The 21,828-nt window shown below is 36.4% G+C and overlaps 1 protein-coding gene across 11 annotated transcripts in view; it reads right to left on the reverse strand.

Moving 5' to 3' along the window:
- The window catches only part of LOC117236618 (papilin), a 164,984-nt gene that overhangs the window by 49,551 nt on the left and 93,605 nt on the right, over positions 1-21,828 (reverse strand). For all 11 annotated transcript variants that reach the window (XM_033499728.1, XM_033499729.1, XM_033499736.1 and 8 more), the window contains exon 2: positions 15,403-15,463. In XM_033499728.1, coding sequence (XP_033355619.1) covers positions 15,403-15,463 — 61 coding nt within the window. The remainder of the gene's footprint in view (positions 1-15,402; positions 15,464-21,828) is intronic.

The following is a 21,828-nucleotide window of genomic DNA, read 5'->3' on the forward strand; positions in this document are numbered from 1 at the left end:
GTATAATTCAGCATCGTTCTACTTGGTCCTACCATAAATAAAACAACCAATATTAGCAAAGTTCTGTTTCGCACTACCATCAAAGAAGTTCCTGTCTACGCTTATATTCTAATATTCCTCTCTTTCTACTGTTTTCGTCCGTATAATTCTGTATCATTCTACTTGACCCTCCCACAAACAAAACAACCAACGTTAGCAAAATTCAGTTTAACTTCATTCAAGTAACAACGCTGTATAATAGAAACTCCTGGTTTTGTTTATATTTTTCTACTTCCCTATTTCTTTTAATTTCGTCCGCATAATCCTGTATTATTCTACTAGATTCTCCTACCGCGAAAGGAAGCAACGGAACACTCCAAGAGACGAACGTTCCTCTAGTCATTCCCCACTTTCATACTTGCAAATTAGAAACCTGGAAGAAATATCGCAGTGGGTGAGCGTACCCCTTGCTCAGTTGACCCAGAAAGAAAAGCTGGAGATTAATATCCAAGCAAATGGGGCGACAATCGTGCGATCTTGAAAGGACTCCTGGGTTCTCCTTCGTGCCTCTTTTCTCTTTTATAGCTCTTCTTTCACCTTTAGAACGGCAGTCACATAACGTTTCCGCCGGTCGACCATTTCTGGCATGGCTCCAAGCCAGTTTGCATTGGTTGGTTGTAAAGTGCATGCCCTCCCGTTTCCAAATAGAATTATCGCTCCACACTTTTTGCCCTTCGGCTCTTCTCTCCTTCTCAGATAGATAAGATTGCCTTTCATTTAACGATCTCTACCGTTTCCTTCCAGTTTCTATATCTTAATATCTGGGAAGTTTAAGTTCTAGATTCCAGGTTCTAGATATTAGAGTATAGCAGGGTTGCTTTATTAGAGTCGGCTTCAACATCTTAAAATTCAACTTTGCACAGAATAATCAAAGTTGTTGTATCTTATGTGATATCGTTACTCCTTAAGATAATAACGAAAGGGTGAGAAAATATCGTATCCTATGCAATGTATTTTATCCAAATATTTCGTTATGTTAACGAGATCAATAACAACGAGTTACACAATCCATTTTCCATTTTAAGTTACTTAAAAATTATTCATAACCAAATTTGGCGAATTGTAAGGTAACTCGCTTAGTTCAAACATCCTTTTAATTCAAATGATCCTATTCTAGTTGGAGCTCATGGATCGAAGATACTCGTTGGTTAGAATCGAAAGGAAAGGAGAAGTTGCATGTTCAACTGGCGTCAGTGTACATTTCCTCGAGATTATTGGTCCGCGAAGGAAGTTTCCAGAGTTTCTGGTAACCAGTTGAAACTTGTCCCACGAGCTGAGTTAACCTCGCGGCACAATTTCGAAAGTTTCCTTGATCGAAGTGTATCTCCGACCGATAAATAGCGGTGATAAATGAACCGGCCCGAACAGCCGCTCATTTTTCACCGACTTTATTAAATTTCTTGCCGCTCTCGGCTCGAACCCAGTAACGCATTTACGAAGCTGGGTCGCGAGTAATCGCTCGATGATAGTCCGAGGCGAGATACTATTTCAGAGGAGCAACATGACCTGGGAAAAGTAATATAAATCGACACTTTTGGACAAATAAGGTATAAACCTCGATATGATACTACTTCGATATAACATGAAATAATTGGTCGGCAAGATTTATGTTTGACGAAATTTAGAAATTTTATATTTTCTTACAGTTCAATTCGATCGAAAATGGTAATTTTAGTTTCGGATATTCGACTGAACGGATGCTCTGTACCATAATGGAGGCATTCATAACCATTTCAACATTTTTTCAGATTTTTTAAAGGACTAGAACAGTAACAAAGAAAGAACTTGGACATGGGCGATTCACGACCGGTTTGACTACGGATTGTGCACAAATATATTTATGTATGAAAAGTTAAATGGCTCGAAATAATAATTTGTATAACATACAGTTACTATATATTCTATTTAAATGATTTTGAAATTCTCTAATTGTTATAAATATTTTAGTTTGGTAAAATTCATATCCCTGTTCTCTTCTTTCAGACTGATTGCTTTTCTCGTTCTTTAATTTACATAAATATACAGAGAATTTTCACCGTTTTAATATTTTAATTGACGCACATACAAAGAATTGTACAGTACAAGCGGCGGTAATTCAGAACCGAGCTTATAAATCTTCGAATCTTCACCGACCCGGCGTACCATGTTGGATAACACGCAACGAGATTTATTCAAACATCGGCTAATACATTAAGTAACTCTCAGGGAATCTCGTTTCATGATCTCATCAAAGTTGGAACACAAGCTGGGCATAATTTAACGCGTGGCTCGTGACTCTGTGCCGTAACTTGCTAATTGGATGAATTCCACGCGGCATAATCAATACGAACGCAATAAATCTATCTTCCATTAAACATCCGTGCAATTACGCATTGTAAACCCATCCATTCCTTCTCCGATCCCTCTGCGTTTGTCTTGGTCAATTATTCGTACACAAAATAGTAGTTAACCCACGGGTGAACCTTAAATTGGTTTTCACGATATCTCCAACGAAACAATTTCGAAGCAATTATCCACTGACACGCCAATGTTCGATTTCAGATTAGCCGGTAAACACTACACGAATATTTCTTCCTTCTTTCCTTTTTCCTCAAATATACTAATTGTATTTTCAATATATATTGAATATATATTGATATATATTTTGTATATTCGTTGTTATTTATGTACTTCTTGTGGAAGAAATCGAAAGTTAGGAAATTTTTTGAATTTTTGAAATATTACAAAACTGAATTTTTGAAAAATTACAAAAACTAGAATTTTGGAAAAGATTGAAGAATTTGGAAAAAATCTTTGCGAAGTTGCAAAATTAGAAAATGCTAAAATTTCTGTAATCTTTAGAAAAATTTATAGCAAAAGTTCCAAGTTTACAAAATTTTTAGGATCGGCTAATGGAATTTCCTAAGAATGGTACGAACTTTAGATTATCCCAAAAGTTTCAAAGATCTGTTAAATTTACACGGAACGTTTTACTTTTTATTATACACGCCACAGAGAATCATCGCTTCAAATTTCGACGAAGCCTTCAAGCGAACCATCTTCGATCGTCCATATTCTAAAACACTCTCCAACCGCAACCGGTTAACATGAAAGAAAAAAGAAAGCAAAAGAAAAATCACACAACTTAAGACGAATTTAATTCTATGGAAGTCTCTTCGCTCCCTTTGCAGTCTCTCCAGTCGCAATTAAAGATGTGTCGCGAAGTCTCTACGTCGGCCGTATCAAGCTTCAAAGGGTTCCATATTCCTGTTCCTTGTGGCGCTTTTTCCGGCCGTTCCTCCGCGATACAGCGAAAAAAAATAAGAGATTACAGACTGGCAGGCTGTAAATAAGTTTCGTACAGCTGTACGTGGATTTTTGTGGAGCGTGGGAGAACACATGGGCTAGAAGTGTCGTCAGTGTTTCCGCATGAGTCGACTCAGAGGCTTTTCTTTCCAGTGAGCATCTGCGCCGTGTGTCGTGTGGAGCCGTAACGTGAGAATATACGACGATAATAATGGCACGATTGCAACGTGGGTGACTATAAAACCCCGTAGACGCGATTCCGTTTTGCAAAACACCTCTCTAAGACGTCCATCGACATAGGGAAAACCGTGCAGATTAAAACGCCGGGTTTCTTCTTCGACGGCGAACACCCGGTGGCTGGTGTAATTTATGCGTCGTCGCTCGGAGAATCGTAATTTTTCGACGTTCTTTCTTCTGACTGGCAAGGACTTCCGGTCTCGCTCGCCTGAGTTACTCGCGGTTCAAGTGAAAGGTTAACCAATGGTAGGGATTGATTTACAATGAAGGAAAGCGAGAGGTGAATGTGGGGTGCGTAATTTTGTATTTGAGATATTGGATATTTTGGAATTTCGTTAGGTCAGTAGACTTTTAGGTTATGTTCTAAATTATCAAGGATATTAAGGATATCTTCGAATCTTTAAGCATAGTTTATTGATGATACATAATAAAATACAACCTCGGAGTAGAAATATGAATAGTTGATATGTTTGTTTAATATTGAAAGATACGACTGGTGTGTACGAGTTAATTCGCCAAAATTTCTTGAAGTGAAAATTGTCTATCTTCGTGAAACTTACATCCGTGTCAGTTAAGGTAAATATGAACCAATTGACAACTCATAAAAATTCCTTCAAATGAAGATCATCTGTTATTTATTTAGAAGGATACAAAATTTAAATATACAGAATACAGAACAATATTTAGAATTATACAGAATTACATTTATCAAAAATTGTTAAGTGCTTCTATGCAATAGTATCCTACATCCTCTTCTTCGTACATCGTACAAAATTCCTAGTAGAACAATCAACCAAATATTCCTAATCTAAAGTCACTCTGTCAAAGAAACAAAAAAAGCTCTCAGCTAAGAAATTTAAATGAAAGATTCCCGAGAAGAAGTGATCTCAATTCAAGCGATGACACAGTTCCTAAGATTGATCCAGCAGCTGTGCAGATTCCAAGATCTCGAATATTATCAATGACTCACTTCATTCCCTTTGATACCGCAGCTATAAAGGGATCTTTTGAAAAATAAAAGGGGAAAATTGGGTCTCCAGCAATTCTCACAGCAATATAGCCGCGATCACGACTAGCTCGCGATAAATCATGTAATTAAACCGGCTTCTTAAACGGTGACTAACCATTCCGTGTACGTGAAGCCAGCTGCTACTGTTGTATGGTTTACGTTTACATCATCGGGCGACACGCGCGTGAAATGATCGGCTATTTCTGCGCCAGACTAGCAGACGCGGCTCGACTAAATTGCAAGACGGCGTTCACTTCTGGCAGCCTAGTTGCTTCTGTTGGATACACACAATTAAAACAACTGCCGGGTTTTCTAGCCGCTTTTTCTCGTTAATCATGGAATAAGAATTCTTGGATTAACCCAGTTCCCGCGAGTCGAGTCGATGTCTGTCATTGGTGACTGTGCGTTTATTTGTGGTACGCTGTCTCATGACTCGTAAAGCTTCGTTAGAATGGTTCATTGTTATATATAGTTCTCCTGTATCGTATCATATTCTCGTATTGGCAATGACCATCTTATGGCGGGCCGAATTTTAGATTGAAATTGGAATGTGTTCTATTTGCATCTTCTTTCTTTTTTGTATTATTCGATATCTTTATTTGATATTGTTCCATTGTTTTTCATTGCGTTGTTATTATTAATAGGTAATAACGTAATTAATAATTAATAGATTTGTAAGTACAAAAAGTTGAAACTTCAATTAAGATTGAAGATCACAGACAAAAAACATGATAAGCAATTTTATAGTTGAATAATAATCAACTCCATGTTATCAAAACTGTTCTTTTATTTGGTCGTAGAATTGAACGTATATTTTTGCACTCTATTGAACATTTCGAAAATGACTTTTCAACTGTTTAAAGGTTTGAACCTCGAATTTTATACAATTTCTTTCTTTTTAAAATTTTAATTTTTCTGTGAACGGAACTGAAAATTTGATAAGAATGACTACAGAGAAAAGGTAGAATTATCAAAATTAGATGGCGATTAAGTTCCATCCTTATTCGACAGTTTCCAAAAGTCCGCAGATGAATATAATTTGGTTAGAAATTGCTATAGAATGTGGGCGGAGGATGAATTATTCACCGTTCATTTGGTTGCTTGCGCTCGTTCCTGTATGAGCATTTAGAAACGCGCGAAAGCCGTGCCACAATTACACAAATTATGTCAAAGAATGCGTTTAACCCGGTGCAATGTTTCACCGTGTGCGCGTCACTATATTAAAGCGGACGATCGTTCAGCCGTTTCTGACATCAAAGCGGGGACCTTACAATTGTTAAGGTTTACGACGCTCCATGGACGACCGGCTAATTTATGCTAATATGAGGTGGTTACGCATCGAGGAAGTGCAACGTCCGCACCTTTGCGGCTTGACGCGTCGGCATTCCAAAACGATGCTATCCAAATGACCATGGAATGCACCAAGAAATTGTTTCTGCTCTGTAACGGCCTTTCATTTCATTCAACTTCTATCTCGCGAGATATGTGCAATCCATACAAAACTGTATATTTCAGATTCTATAGGTTTTCAATTTACGAAAAAAATCGTATAATAAATATTGCATTTATTAAATTACCTTTATAGTCAATATAAAATAATACAGATGGAATTCAAAAGTTCAGTATTCGAATTAACAATTAAACAAAATCTTTTCTTCGTTGGATTAATTTTTCATTGATTGCGAGTTCACGAAAACTTTCTATGAAACTTTTCTATTAACAATATTCTCGAAACTTCCTCTAGATCATTTAAAATAGGAAATCCGCCCCGGAGGATCCTAAAATTAATATACCTCAATTATTAGCTTCATACCATATAATATCAACTTTCAATTCTAGCATCTATTCTTTCACAAATTCGTATGAAGCTCCTAAACCTCACGGAATCTTTTCGCTGGAATCATTCTTCAAATTGCCTGTACAAATCAACCGAATACGAAATGCATGGAAAATGCAAACAAGAGCTGCGAATCCTAAAATTATCATGCTAAATACCAAGGCAAAATATCACACTATATTAACTTTCAATCACGGTGTCGATTCTTTCAGTAGGTTTCATCAGCTGTCGAATCGTTGATCAAACAAGAGACGATCGACACGGATCGAGGCTCGGTAATCTTGACAGTGTCGATCACGCTCGTTTCCATGATCGATCCTGTAGTCGATTAGCCGTGGCATTGGCTCCGGCGCGTCGCACGTCTGCCGTGACGAGATACGAAACGTAACCTGTTAACAGTGAAACATAATCCAATATCCCGAGGGCAACGATCCGCAGGAGAGGCTTTCTGCGACCACCGATCGAATAACTTAGCCGAGCCACCGCTTCTCCGCATCGAGATTAACATAATCTCGATGACAGTGAATTAAGCTGCTCGATCGTATACGCTTACCTGTCGGGCTCGTTCTCGTTCGCACCTCGATAAAACACATCAATCGTTCTATTCTATTGGAAATCATATTCACTCGAAAACGATTTCATACGTTTATAGAGAATTTTTTTTCGTCGAATCGAAATCCAAGCGAATTTGATAGATCTCTGACGTGAATGAAGCTGATGGAAGATTGAATATTCTCGACTAGAATGTGGAAGCTCGAAAGTCGTTTCAATTTTTCATCTAAATTTGAATAAGTATGCTATGTGTCGAGATAAAGTTTCTTATAGATCTATGTATGAAAATTTTTAATTTATTATCCTACCTGGAAATTTCCAAAAATATATTTAAATCATGTTAGTTTTCATATATTTATTTTAGTTTTGAAATACTATGTGGAGCAATTCATTTCTCACTCATTTTTGTTTTGGTTATTTCTAAAAAATGATAGCTTCTTATACCTTAATCTTCCATATAATCTTTTATTTTTGTCAAAGAAAAGAGTTCGTAATGTTTTAAGATGTTTAACGTAAAATTGAAATGAGAAATCATGTATCACATTAATTTTTCATATTTTATGTGTGCAGTACTATGCAGCCATCTTTTAATAGAAGAAATTTATAATTGGGTCGAAAGTGATCGAATGAACATAACAGGTTTAAAACAAAGACACAGTATTCATAACTATATGACAAAATTCCTGTTTGAGATGACTGAATGACTATAATAAAATTATAACTTTCATCCATTTAAACTTCTCTTTGACTAATTTTCCCAGTTGGGATGTATAGTTTTCTATTATGGTATTAAGTGAACTTTGCATGGATGTAGTATTGAAAGGTTAAGAAGCAATCAAAATTTTCTAAAGGACGAAAAGTTCTATCGGCCGCATAATTTCCCATGAGAACGTCGTTATAACATGTACACGCCTAAAACACATTTTCGTGGAGCATGGACCAATAATCGCGACATTAGTGGTTAGATAAGCACGAATGCTTTTTAGTAGCAACGTCTCAGCAATAGAACGATAACTTCTCCTAGCAAGAAGGAGATCATTAATCATGCACACCATGAATTCGTGTTATGAAAGGTGGAGCAGAACTGGCAACAAAAACGAGGATTTAAATGCATCGACTTACTGCATCTCTGGTACTTGCGTTCGTGAAACTCCAGAATAGCTGGAATCGTTGGAAAGACTCACATACAGCATTATCTCCAGCCCTTTGGCCTTAAATTTCTAGATAATTGCGCCTTAATTAACCAACGATACAACCAAACTTCATGCTTAATGCCGTATTAGATAAATTTTAATTAACCTTTTTATAAAATCTAATCTCTATTACAAGTAATAAATGTATTTGTTCTAATTTTTGTACATTATATATTTTTTATAAAATCATCCGAAAAAAATGTTTCTATAATAATTTGAGAATAATTAATGAAAAAATAGCCTTTCTAACTGACAAAAATAAATTTGTTCCTGAAAGAGTTAATGGGCAATTTCAAATTTCGTTTAACTTCTGACCCACATTTCATTACACGTTCGTTGAAGTTATGCACACGATTTGGAGGCCGTGAAATATTACAATCACGTTTCGTATACTGACCACTGCTCCATGTTTTTGAGTATACATTTTCATTGTTGAACCTCATTCTAATTGGTCAAACAATCTGAATTCATGCAACATGCATCACCCCTTTATCAGTGTTATCCTGTCATTTACTTGAAATATTCGTTCACATTTCTATTTGAAGTATTCACACGAAGTTATTCAAACAGCTTCAAATCGAGGAGCACGACTTGTACCAAGACAGACTTCTCATTCCACTTATTTTACGATACTTTCTGTAGCCACTGTACTTAAAACAATAAAACAGTAAACTAAAAATTCATTTTACTCTTCCAATCCCCATTAAACAATTTTCTACATAATTACCCGCAAACTCATTCAAACCACGCCGGGCATGCATTAACCGCAATTACTCAAGAATTATCTACAATAATTACTCGAGAATTTCATTAACAGAGAATTTCACTAAGACATGATATACCTCCTGTACCAACCAGTGTACCTACATATCAACATTTACCTACAATGTGTCTGCAAAACAAATCTCATGCCGCAAACGTTTATTCGAAGATCAGTCATGAAATGCGTTAGGATCTCCGGTGGCCACTGGTCCTTGAAATTCGACGGTCATACGAGATTGCGGTTAGGAAAGAGTTAATTAAATGGTTCGGAGAAGTTGATGTCGCTTGGGTCAGTCGATGAACCATGAACGAAAGCAACCGTACACACCACCACGCCTTTCCCTTAATAATCAGTGCGTATACATTCCGCTCGTCTGACTGCTCGCAGAGACGAACCGTGCTCGAATCGTGCAAATTGCCACGACGATTTCGTCTGCTCGAGATCCGGCCCGATAACACAGGCGAAATGGGAATGTCTCTGACACGACGGTGAATTTATCGCGCCGCTTCGTTCGTTGACGAGCCGTCGTTTCGAGCCTTCGCGCGATGCAACCGCGCGCCGCGTTAACGAACGCGTTTTTTTTCCTGTAGACTTCCCTCTTTTTTTCCTTCTTCCTTTCTTCTCGCTCGCGTAAATCACGGACGACACCGAATCGCGGGATTTCTGGCAGACGGACGAGTTAACAGGATTTGGTAATGATGATGTACGATGCGTTGCTCGGGGTAATAGGTAGGCTTAAACGCGACATTGAGGGTGCAATTTAGAGACGAGTTGGGGATAAACGAGTTCGTTTAAAACGACGTTACGATTATGTGATTGTGTCTGCGATTTATTTGGGGAAGTATTTTCTGTGTGGATGGACCTGTCCCAAGTATTGTCGCTGGACTGTGTTAATGCAAATTATGCTTTTACGAATACGGCTCGAGAAATGAGATCTAAATGGACAATCTTCTCGCATCTTTTTAATTTGGATATCTTCTATACCTTTGTATATCTGTGTACATTTAATGTTATGTAATATCTTGGCGTGCAATCATCTTGGATAATTGTGAGTGGTAGAGGTTTGGTGTGGTTTCTATGGTGGAGCTGGTGGGTGATCTATGTAGAAAATTGTTTATTGTGGGATCATGGCCGTAGTAACAAAAGTATTTTTGTTTTATTCTCTCTTTCTGTCCTTCAGTATGGATATATTGTAAATGTTTGTTGAAATCCATAAAAATTTGTAATCTAGCAAGTATCACTATTTAGAGAATTATTATAAAAACAACGTGCTTAAGGAATTGGCTAATATATTTCATGAGAATTCTATTGAAAGTAAGTTTAGTGATTTACAGATTCATTAAAACTCAAAAGTAAATAAAGTGACCTTATTCAGAGAAGTATTTTACAAATTGATTTTTAGATATAGCAGCGCATAAACGCGAACCTTTATCGGATTACTTTAAAGTTACTTGTGTAATTAACGTTTACAAATATTCTGGTCACAACGAGGGTAATCACAGATAAGTTATCGTGTTTCTTAACTATTGCGGAGCCTGTAAGCTATGACTTGGCGCGTTTCCTTTCGCCGCTGAAATTTCTGTTGCATTCGGTGCTTATTCCACGGAGATACAATTAAAAGTTGCTTCTAACCTGTTTCCCGGCTTACATCTGCGCCACAGCGAAACAGCCAAATATAAAGCGAGAACCGTACGAAAATTAACGTTTACAGAAAGTAAAGAGAAAGAAAGCATTGCAAGAAAGAAAAGGCGTAATTCCAAGAAGTACCTGAGCAGTAACTTTTCGAACTGCCGCTTTATTTCCATTTTTTGCTACGTTTTAAGAACACGTGGCTTAAAAACACCGAGGAAAGAACGTTGCCGAAATAACCAAATGACTTTAAATTGCATTTAAGAGCATTGAGGGAATTAACCACGTTTTATCACAATTCGTTAGAAAATTACTTTCCGTGTTAATTCGAAAATTGGATTTGACGATCTGTTCTCTTTTTACAAAATAAACTGTTCTGTGTGCAATGACAAAAAATATATCTACTCTATTAAATGGCCCATAAAATCTCTTCACGTTCGTTTTACGAGCTGGATGCTGTGAAAACGAGCACAAAGAGATGGAAACTCGCAAAAGGAGTTTAATTACTTCATTCCTAATCCATCGCGGCTGATAGATACGGATTCGAGCTCCTCGTAAATTCTGCCACCACCACATTTCCTCATTGGAAGACAGGGACTGTACAATCGTCCTTTATCTTTTCCTCGTATGGTACCGTTATGATATCCTCGTTTTGTAACTATTTTTACGGGCACTCAGATTGATGTAGGAAGTGTTGTATAAATGGAAAAGAGGTAATTTTTTATGAAAAGATACTGTTAATTAATATGTTCGATTTTAATGTCAAGTGAAGAATGACATTATTGCAAAAAATGTCATAAAAGAGGAATTTAGGAATGCCTAGGTAAAGTTCGAGAAAACAAAATGTAAATTTTATCAAAAATATTTTATATATCTTTTGTTTCTGACGGATTTGTTTCTAATGGATTTGTTTCTAAGAAAAATATAACGCACTAAAATTTGGACCAGTTTCATTGAAAATAAATATATTTATGGTTTAACACAACATGTAACGCGAAAAGATTAATAACTGCGGAAAATTCGAATAATTTGAAAAATTTCATTCATTACCAAGGTACACGAGTTATGTTTATGCTCCATATATTCTTATATTCCAATATTCTCTCAGAGTTTAAAGTTAATAAGAGAACGAAGGGCATTAGTCGCGAGAGATTTCTTCTTTCGTTCATTGCAAACGTAGTTACGTGACAACCCCGATCGTACCGCTATTCACGGTGCTTTATTGCTCTTATTATATAGCATAGTTTCAAAGTACCACATTTGATACCTTCCTCTTCTTTCTTTCGTTTATGATCCTTTGAACCCCCTGATCCTTCGTATATACACCTAAATGTACACATAAACAGGGAAAAGTACCGTACCGATAATTACAAATCTAAAAGAGACAGGTTTTCTCCGAACCACGAGGCAACTTCCGACTATCAACGTTCACGTTCCAAGAATACTGTGCTCGATTCCCAATAGATTCTCAAGATCATTTGCATTCGTTCGACGTACGAAGATCGACGAGACTGACCTAAAGAGTTGCGGCCAGATTGACGCGACTCTCTTCAAGATTTTCTCGTCCTTTTAACTGCTATTTAACAGAGAAGATCGTGGATCACGGATCTAGAAATTTGAGCACAGAGCGTAAAATTAGTTAGCTAATATTTAATTAATTTATAAACGAGGGAAATGAGAAATCTATTTCAACTGTAAATTAGATAAATTAGGTTGGTTGCATTTGTAATTATGAAAATTATTGGGTTATTTCGTGAGTGGTTTAGTTCCATTATTAATTACGAGAATTATTATTTGGACAGCTTACATCATCACAGTATTGTTTTTTTACAATCCACTCCTTTTATTATAGATTTGATAGGATAGATGGAGAACTATATTATTAAGAATAACGAAATAATGAATTCGAACAAATGATAATTGACTTTAACAATAATTTGTACTCTCGCCCTCGTAAACTCTGTACATCGCGCCTGCAAAATTAGTCAGGAGAACCCTTAATTCAAATTAACCACGTACACCGCCAAAGGCGTCCACGTTTGCGATTGCAAAAGGTTACTGCAGAATCTAATTGTTATAACAGCACAAGCACACTAAATAGTACAAAATATGTAATAGAAAAACACAGCGTAAATTACTACAAATGAAATAAACTTTATGTGCAAGCGAGAAAACGAGAAAGTAGAAGAGATAGCGTGGGTCGAAATGACGCGCGATGCTCAATGGGAACACTCGGACTGCTTTTCTTCCTGCTTTTCTTGCGCGTTTCCATTGTGCCCGGTGAAAATGTCGTAAAAATGCGAGTCAAAGGTTTACCAACGTTTTCTCTGCGCTTTTTATTCCTTTAACACCTTTCCCCAACGACATACCATTGTATTCTAACTAAAATTTATGAAAATACTAATTAATAGCTACAAAAAGACGGTGTCGACTCTCTTGACCTCTGATCCAATAATCCCATCAGTAAAGTCACTGTGGATGTTTATGCATTTGTGAGAAATTCAATGGTGTCAAAATACACAGAATGCACAAAATATGCAAAAATATATAAAATATCTAAAGTATAATACTAGTTAAAATATTTAGTAAATGAAAGAAATATGTGCGTAGGTTCTATTTTTTTTAGAGTGTGTTCATAAAAATACCAGTTTGGATAATTTGTAGTCAGTGTTAAAGACATCACGGTTTTGTGCAGAAAGAAGCATTGCAAGCTTGGATTTTAAACGTAATTTCCAGATGTCGGTTAAAATATTGGCGCGTGTGACAAGTTCCTGACAACCACGAAATCGATACGATTTCGAAATGGGAAAATGGACGTAGCCGGTATTTTATATGTTGTTGGATACCCTGTCACGCGTATTACCGAATTGTACGATGTTCTTTCCAAATGAGCGTAATAGAATCGTCGAGAAAATGAACAGATTGCTGTCTTGGAACGTTGATAATCAGCAAATGATAATATTGATATTTTCACAGTTAGTTTTGTCAGTTTAGTATAATGTTATTTACATGCGCAGCGTAATGAATTGACTGAGGAGCTTTGTGCAAATTTATATTTCTGAGAATATAATTAGGAAAATAGAACCTTGGCAGAAAATTGTCCTTACTAAGTATTATAGAAATAATTAGTACCACATTAAATAATACCACAAAGTTTAGTAAAGAAAAAAAGGATACAATTAGCTTTTAACGAGATGAGAAACACACATGTTCAGTAATATAAGATTATTCGGCAGCGTATTGAATTAAAAAAAAAGTAAAAAATCTAAATTATCATATTTGTCCTCAATAGCCTTCTTACTTAGTTAAATGTTCGATTGTCTAGAAGCTTTATCGTTTTAAAAATTAAATTAAGTCAAATTCATGCTTGATCAGCAGAAAATATGTACGTTCCACGTAATACTGAAGTACCCGTCGTAGAATATATAACTAAGAGGATCGTATTTCTGAATATTCAAAGAAAACCAAGATAACCTAAACTGAATCACACTTCGCAAGTCAAACCACAAACACGCCATAAAGCCAACTTCTAAGTAACACAAAATCTCCAACGAGTTTTCCTATTTCTTATTCCACAATTCATCCTCTATAATCGCGATTACAAAACCGCTTCCTCAACGATTAATCAATTGAAATTTCTTCGAACAAAGCTTCGAACGAACACCCGCAGAGTTGATCCCGAGGCAAGAATACGGGAAAGGGGCACACGTTCATGGAGCAAAGTGTCGCGTAAAAGGGCCAGAGGGGGTAACACGATCCTGAGTTATTCCTACGGTGAGTTATTTCTCATGAAAGACGGATGCAAGGTGTAGGTACGTGTATGGAACAGCAAAAGGAACGGCAGCAACAGCGACCGAGCAACGAGATTATCGTTTCTCGTCTTCCACATTTCTACTTCCCCCTTGACTCCTCTACCCTCATCCTGAAATTCTTCTCTAGCAAAACAAAGCTGGACTTCCATTTCACACGCGAATATTCGCGCCATAACGATGAGATCTTCCAAACGCGCGTTTTTATTCCTTTTACCTTCTCGTGGTACCTTTCGTGCCTCGAGATTGTTTCTTTCGAAATTAGGGACCGCGTGGATGATATCTTCAGGATATTTGGGGTTTATTTACCCTGAATAGCATTTCGTGGTCTTTCGAGCGTCTTTATACGAGGAAAAATGGTTTTAGCCAAGTAGTTTCCGTTTTACCACTAGAAAGCAAATTGGGAAAATATTGCTGTTAAAGTTTCTGATTCAATTCGTGAGTAATGTTGAGTTCAGGTAAAAATTTGAGAAAATCTTGTTATTCTAACAGAAAACGATACGAGATGTTAACGATTTTTTAAAAATACGCTTACAGTCCCAGTATGTAAAAGAATTGTGGGTATAATAAGATGACATAGTCATATGCTACTTAAATTTTCCATTCCGGAAACACGTGTTACGATCCTTGTAGTACTTGGTTTGAATACGTTTCATATTCCATGTTAAAGGACTGTTTATTAAACATTAAGATTCATTTTAACGATGCTGTAATCTCCGAATTTTATTACTATCGATTCTTTTCAAATATGGCGTTTTACATCGAACGCGACGGGTCACCCGTGGCTTTTAATTCGAAATTAGCAGTGCTAATGAGTGAGACTCATTTGACATAAATTCTACATTCTACGTTTCCATATTTTGTACAAATTACGTTGATTAAGATAATTCGATCGATAACGTTCCTCATTCAACCTGCGGCAGTGATTTCAGAAACAGTAAAATTGAAAAGAATGTATCGAGTGGGTGTTTTGTCGAAAATGTTTTGTAATTATCGTTAAAGTTGAATAAAATAATGAGCAAAATAAAATAACAAGCTTATATACTCACGTGTTTTGCGAAGACGTCGTGCAAGCATAATCCTATAATAAATATAAGAAGCACCGACGACCTGAAACAAAATAATATTCTTCTTTACAATCTCGTTTTATCATCAAAATTAACACTTTAATTAGTATCCTACCAATAACTAATTTGCTGCGATCGTGATAAAAAATAAACGAATATATCGTATAATAAGTCATAAATCCTTAATGAATACTTCGTTGCCTAAACTATACTTTATTTCATTTACCTCGTAACATCCTTATTATATAAATCAAAGATAGAAAAAGAGTAAAACCTAACTTAAATTTAGAACAAATATAATATTCTCGTTTACAATCTCGTTTTATCACCTAAATTAGCGTTTCAATTAACATTAGGATATTATCTAATTTTCTATGATCATGATAAAAATGATCATATGATAGAGGAATGCAACTATACCGTATAAATTTCTAATCGGCATCTTCTAAGATTTATCTGTACAAAATTTACTTCATAACATTCAGTTTAGTACTGAAATCAAAGATTGAAGGAATCTTGACTCGAACCTAATCCGAACCTGAAACGAACACAATATCTTTACAATCGCATCTTATTGTCTAAATTAACATTTTAAGTAATACCACAGCGATATTTAATTTGTCATAGTCATGATAAAAATGATCAACGATACAATCATATTCTGTCAAATAAATACCCAATCAGTACCTTAAATTGTACTTTACAACATTCACTTTATAACATCCCCTTTATTACTTGAATCAAAGATAGAAAAAAGACAAGACAGGTAATAATAAACCATGGCTGAAATAATCACGCGTGTCTGCGTCACGATCTATTCACATCTGTCCTTTTCACGATTCACACATTCACCCATACGAATCAATCACTCGGCCATCCAACAAGTAATACCGCCAATTAAACCACCCAAGAAACCGCAAGCTAATTACAAGCCGCGCCGTCGTTTTCCACGATAAATCAAACGCAACGGGACCAATGCACGCGAGGCAAACTGGCGAGGAAACTGGTCGCCGGCAACATTGACCCAGACTTTGATTCTTGCGTGAACGCTGCGACGAGTTTCACCGCGAACTTGTCCCGCAAGTAGTTACGTCAGCCTTGGATACGCAGTTACGTGTGTCATTAGGTGAAACGAGTTCTGGCCGTCATCGATATTACTGACCGTAGTTACTGGAGAAAGGAAAAATGATTCTTAATTCGAAGATTTCTGAAATGAGAATTTGCGATCAGTACACCATGGATTTTTATGCATTTTTACGAAATTTGAAGATACAGAAATACACACAATGTATATAATATGGAAGAATATAATATGTTTGGTAAAAAATTTCTATTTAAATTGGATTTATATATGTCCATAGACATATAAAAATTTATAAAAAGTCTGATAATGAGGTTTTCGTGTCAAGACACGCTTTCGTAACTGAGGAGTTGAGATGGTAAATGGTGTAAGTGCTAAAAAAAAACAAAAAAATAAGATATGACCCTTTTTAGTGGATAAGGATGAAAATTCTATGAGAAATACAGAGAAAAAAGATTAGAATAATTTATTGTAGCTTTTTACCCTCTTATCCTCACGACGCAACGTTGCGTTACTAAACTAAATAAGCGTATTTAATGTTGATAAAACAGATCGTAATTTTAATGCATTATATTTTCTATTATTCTATAATAAAAATATATGTATATATTTTGTGAAAAATTTAATACGGTGAGTTTATAAATTCTATTTAAAAGTTTAAAAAATTCATACAAATACACTGTTCTAAATCTATAAAATCTCTATGAAAAATTACAAATTGGACATTTGGACTACTGTAATAATTGTACAACTGAAAATATAAATATATCTTCTCCCAATTGATTCTCAAAGGAAATCTGTCAATTGTACAGAATTGCAAATACTCCTATCGAGGTATTTTCGCAGAATCTTCGTGGGAGCTCTATCGAATGTGGAGAAATACGTGCAGTGCCTTAGTTTCAAGAAGTTCTGAGTTAGTATGCGAGTCTCACATCTGCAATTCATTCTAGATTTCACTGGAATCCCAATGGAATTTTGGAAAATGTAGACTGGATTCCGGATGTTAGTTTTAAGCAGTCTGCTATCCATCCTAAATTCTGTGTATAACAATCCATTTCGGCCACCGAGCGTCTAACATAGATTGTAGATTAATATTAAGATTAGTATCAAGGTCTGGCATTGAGGTTTACGCTAACATTAAGTTCTGGATTAACTACAATTATAATATCGTAAATTTCATATCCTAGATTATGCTACATATATACAATATAATTATTAGAATCTATCATTCTATTCAATCAATCTATCAATGTCAAGTCATGTTTTTAACATCAACTGTTCTTTTGCAATTCGTTGTAACTTTATCACACAATGAAACATTAAAAAAAATTTTAATATGACCCAATTTCACTCTACATGTACGAATACATACATATACATAAACAATTGGAAAAATAATATCAAAACGTCTGAATACGTAACGAAAACGACGTGAGATATATGATGGAAGCCACGAAGATCTCTAACTCTCAGAATTTATCTAATTAAGCTGATAAGATAGCATCTCAAGAATGTCGTCGACGTCTTCACCTGACAAACTGGAAATTCAAGATATTCTCCGTGCGTTACAAAACTGGAACAAGCCACTGGGTAATCGAGCCGATGCTCTCCCTTGTGGACGAAAGGATTTATAGAGAGAACAGGCGAACCATCACGCGCTCGTTGTTCCCCGCCGTCGCGACCGACGCGATAAATTATTTTGCAGCAGCCGCGAGGCTCCGCTCTCTTGCTATTTACATGCGAGCACGCGCCGAGGCTGCCGATAAATCTACCAACTGTCTGAAATTGTATGAATTAGTCGCGACGCTCGCTACTTTCTCGCCTGATTTATCGGCGAGTATCATCCGCCTGCGAATCAGGAGTTCTCACGTGGTACGAGTGCTGTTAGGTCGCAATTTCGTCGTGCTACCATGTAAAAGCGTGTTAAAGTAGTGGTTCCTGGGTGTTGTTTTAAGGAAACTGGAAAATTTTTGGTGAAAAAGATTTATCTGTTCGTATTGATTTCTGATGAAAGTTAGTGGGAGGGAAAAAAATGGAACTTGTAAGAGTGGTATTTTAGGACTAAAGTATTATATTATCACACAATAATGATACAAAATATCCTTTGTACTCATTAAAATCGTCATCTTTAGTGAATTATAAAATACTAAGACACATATGCAGATTCTTTATTCTTATGCTAGTTATGCTCTGTATTTTTAGTAAATTTATAAAAGACCAGCAATGCGTATTATATTACAGTATAATTTGTACCTTGTAAGGGTGCAATAAAGAAATTGAAACGGTATTACCAACAGATTAACAGTACATTAAAGACAAATTCTGGTAACTGAAAAAAATGTATATCCTTTCCTATCGCAGCTATCTCTATATGCATATCATAATTTACCTACTGTAATCTCATCTAATCTGTTTAAATTATCTCCTATTCTAATTTATCCTGAGATCACTCAACATAGTCTTCAAAGAAGTCACACATTCTTAAAGGAAGTTATAAACCCATTAAACAAAGTGGAAGTAGGTGTTACAAGTCTATAAACAAAAACCAATCACCAACAGACAAAATCGATCAGACCCTTTCATCCTCCGTCTCGAAAAATATTCGAGTAATGTTTCGAAGTAACAACGATTCGAATACACGTGTTGGAAGTTGAAACGTGCGAGTGCGCATCGATGTAAGTAGGAATGAAAAAAAACGGCGATATCTTGAATCGACCGGTGCAACGACTGCTTGTCCATCGTCAAAACGTGAATGAACGTGTTTTTCTGCTGCATCGGCGCGCGTCGTTACGTAAGTTCTTTGAGTGGGCGTCATTCACTGGTTTGGAACGTTGCCCGGGAACTGGCGTGAGCCATTCGCTGTTCGAATCGTTGAATCGGATCGTGGCAACGAGAGATAGAAAGAGAAAGAAAGGGAGTCCGTGTTCTGCTATCGGTCGGAAGATATAATATTCTCGTGAAAAATGGCTCACCGGTGCTATTGGCCCAGAACAATGCGAGATGTCGTGCCGTTTTAATGGCCGGTGAACAACAATCTTGCCCTGGCCGGATATAAATTGCTAAAAAGCTCGCCGCCCGTAAATTTCGCCACGCAGCTTCCTTCGCGAATTATTTCCGGCATTTCCACCCCCCCTCTCTCTCTCTCTCTCTCTCTCGCTGGTTGAAAAGGGATTTATCGCACGGTGAATTATGTCAGAAAGGGAAAAAGAAAGAATGTTTGTTTCGGTTAACGGCATACTTTCCTTCGACGGGAAAATTTGAATTTTTATTGGAACATATCTCTTACACGATAGAACGAAATCGATCATAGTTGCATCTACATTTATGTTCTTGTACTTTGCAAGGTACTCTTGTATTATAATTTGTCAATGATATAATTAATTAAAATTTAGAATAATAGCAGCAGCAGTAAATAGAAGTAAATACTACTTCTAAAGGGTTGTTTACTTTTTGATGGTTCCCTTTCTCCCCCTTATCCTTCTTTCTTTTCATTCTCTTCCTTCCCCACAAATTACCTAAATTTTCTCAAAACATATAAATAGAACAATAAATAGAAATCAATAACATATTCAAAAATAGAGTTATTACTTTTATATCTCATTTTGCTACTAAAACTTCTTCCGATGATCCATCTAAACTCCATATATTCGCATTCGAGTTGCATCATAATTCTACATGTACGTAGTATGTACGTGTAACGATAAATTTGATCGAATGAAACAGGCGAACGCACGAATACCTCTTTCGATCTACAATTACTTTGTAACCGGTCACAGGTGTAAGATACTTGCCCGAGGCGGTTGCATGAAACATGACAGCGAGCCACAGGGATCTACGGGGGCGTTAATTGGAACGCAGTTTTCAGAGATCTAATTGCGTCCGCGAAATCCTCGTGTGATGTTTCTGTTCGCGCGTGAAACACCATGAAGCAACCGGTTTCACTGAAACACGAGACTGGTTTATCGTACCTCGGCCTTGACGTCTGGATGCTTCGTGGGTGCGGTAATTGATCCTCGGTGAATAATTTTAATTGGGTGGCGAACGTGAAATTGATGTTAAGTGGAATTAAATGGCTCCGCTAAGAGACGACACGATTCTAACGCGTACAATTACAAAATCTAACCATGTTACGATGCGACACGCGTATGGTGTCCACGAAGATACACACTCGGTTGAAATTTCAACTCTTGGTTCCGTATAACTTGATGTTACTCGAGTTTTTATAGTTAATTAAAAATTAATTAACAATAGGATCGTTTAAGTAGAAGTGAAGACTGTAGGATCAGACAAATCAGTTACTTAAGTTCATTCTCAAAACTATTCTTCAAATCTGTACTGTTCTGTTATGGTGGTTATAATTCAGTGAATTTTGCATCACATTCTTGTAAACCTTTCCCCATTTTTATAAGAATTTGAGTAATTCTGTTGCTTGAGAGTAAATACATGTATACATCATTTTCATGAAATAAGCATTACTAACATATATCTACAATTCCAATTTACAAGGGTGATTTTTAAGTTAAAGTAACGAATCAATTTCACAAAACGATGCCATACCTGCCGAATTGATCCATTTTGTCAAGTATAATGTAATATTTGGTATTCTTGAAATATTTAGATATGAGATCTTTAAACTCCCCTCTCAAAATTACCTTAAATAAAATCATAACAATGCTCTAAGTGTCCTGTCAAACAGAACAACTAGTAAAGAAAATTTCTGTAATCTTCAAAATAACCACGAGACATAATCTTCTGCCAGCGTGGCTATTAACTCGATCCTATCGAATATTCTATTACGTTGTAAGCTTTTAAAGGATGGTAGTTTGGCCCTCGCGGTAATACGCAGCATCTTTTACGATTCCAAGAACGAGCTAAGCTTATAAAGCGACGAGCAGTTGGCAACTGTGAAATTCACGGTTCGCATCGAACGAGATTCGGAACGGCATGAATATGTAAAGCGAAGCGACCGACCGAACCTGCATCCTGAAGGCTTCTAACGAGGACCTCCTACGGTCGGGTTCGTTACAGATGACAAGTTCTTCGGCTTACACCCAAGTCCTACCCTGTTGCTGAGGTCAGAACAATTACGACGATCCTGCTTTCCATGCGGACCTCGAAGTTTAAACAAGGTTTTATGTCTAATTTTCGAAGGTCTATTTCAGGGAACCAGCACCAAGCTGTTTACATGGTGATACTACCTGTCCGTGATTATTTACGGAGAACGCGAGGAACTTTCTTAATCCTTTGCACTTCAAAAATATTTATGTATACTTTAATACTTCATGGAAAATATTAAACATGTGTCTTGTTTCAAAAAAGGAAGATTA

The sequence above is a fragment of the Bombus vosnesenskii genome, unplaced genomic scaffold (assembly GCF_011952255.1).
Source record: "Bombus vosnesenskii isolate JDL3184/JDL3185 unplaced genomic scaffold, Bvos_JDL3184-5_v1.1 scf7180000013351, whole genome shotgun sequence".
NCBI lineage: Eukaryota > Metazoa > Arthropoda > Insecta > Hymenoptera > Apidae > Bombus > Bombus vosnesenskii.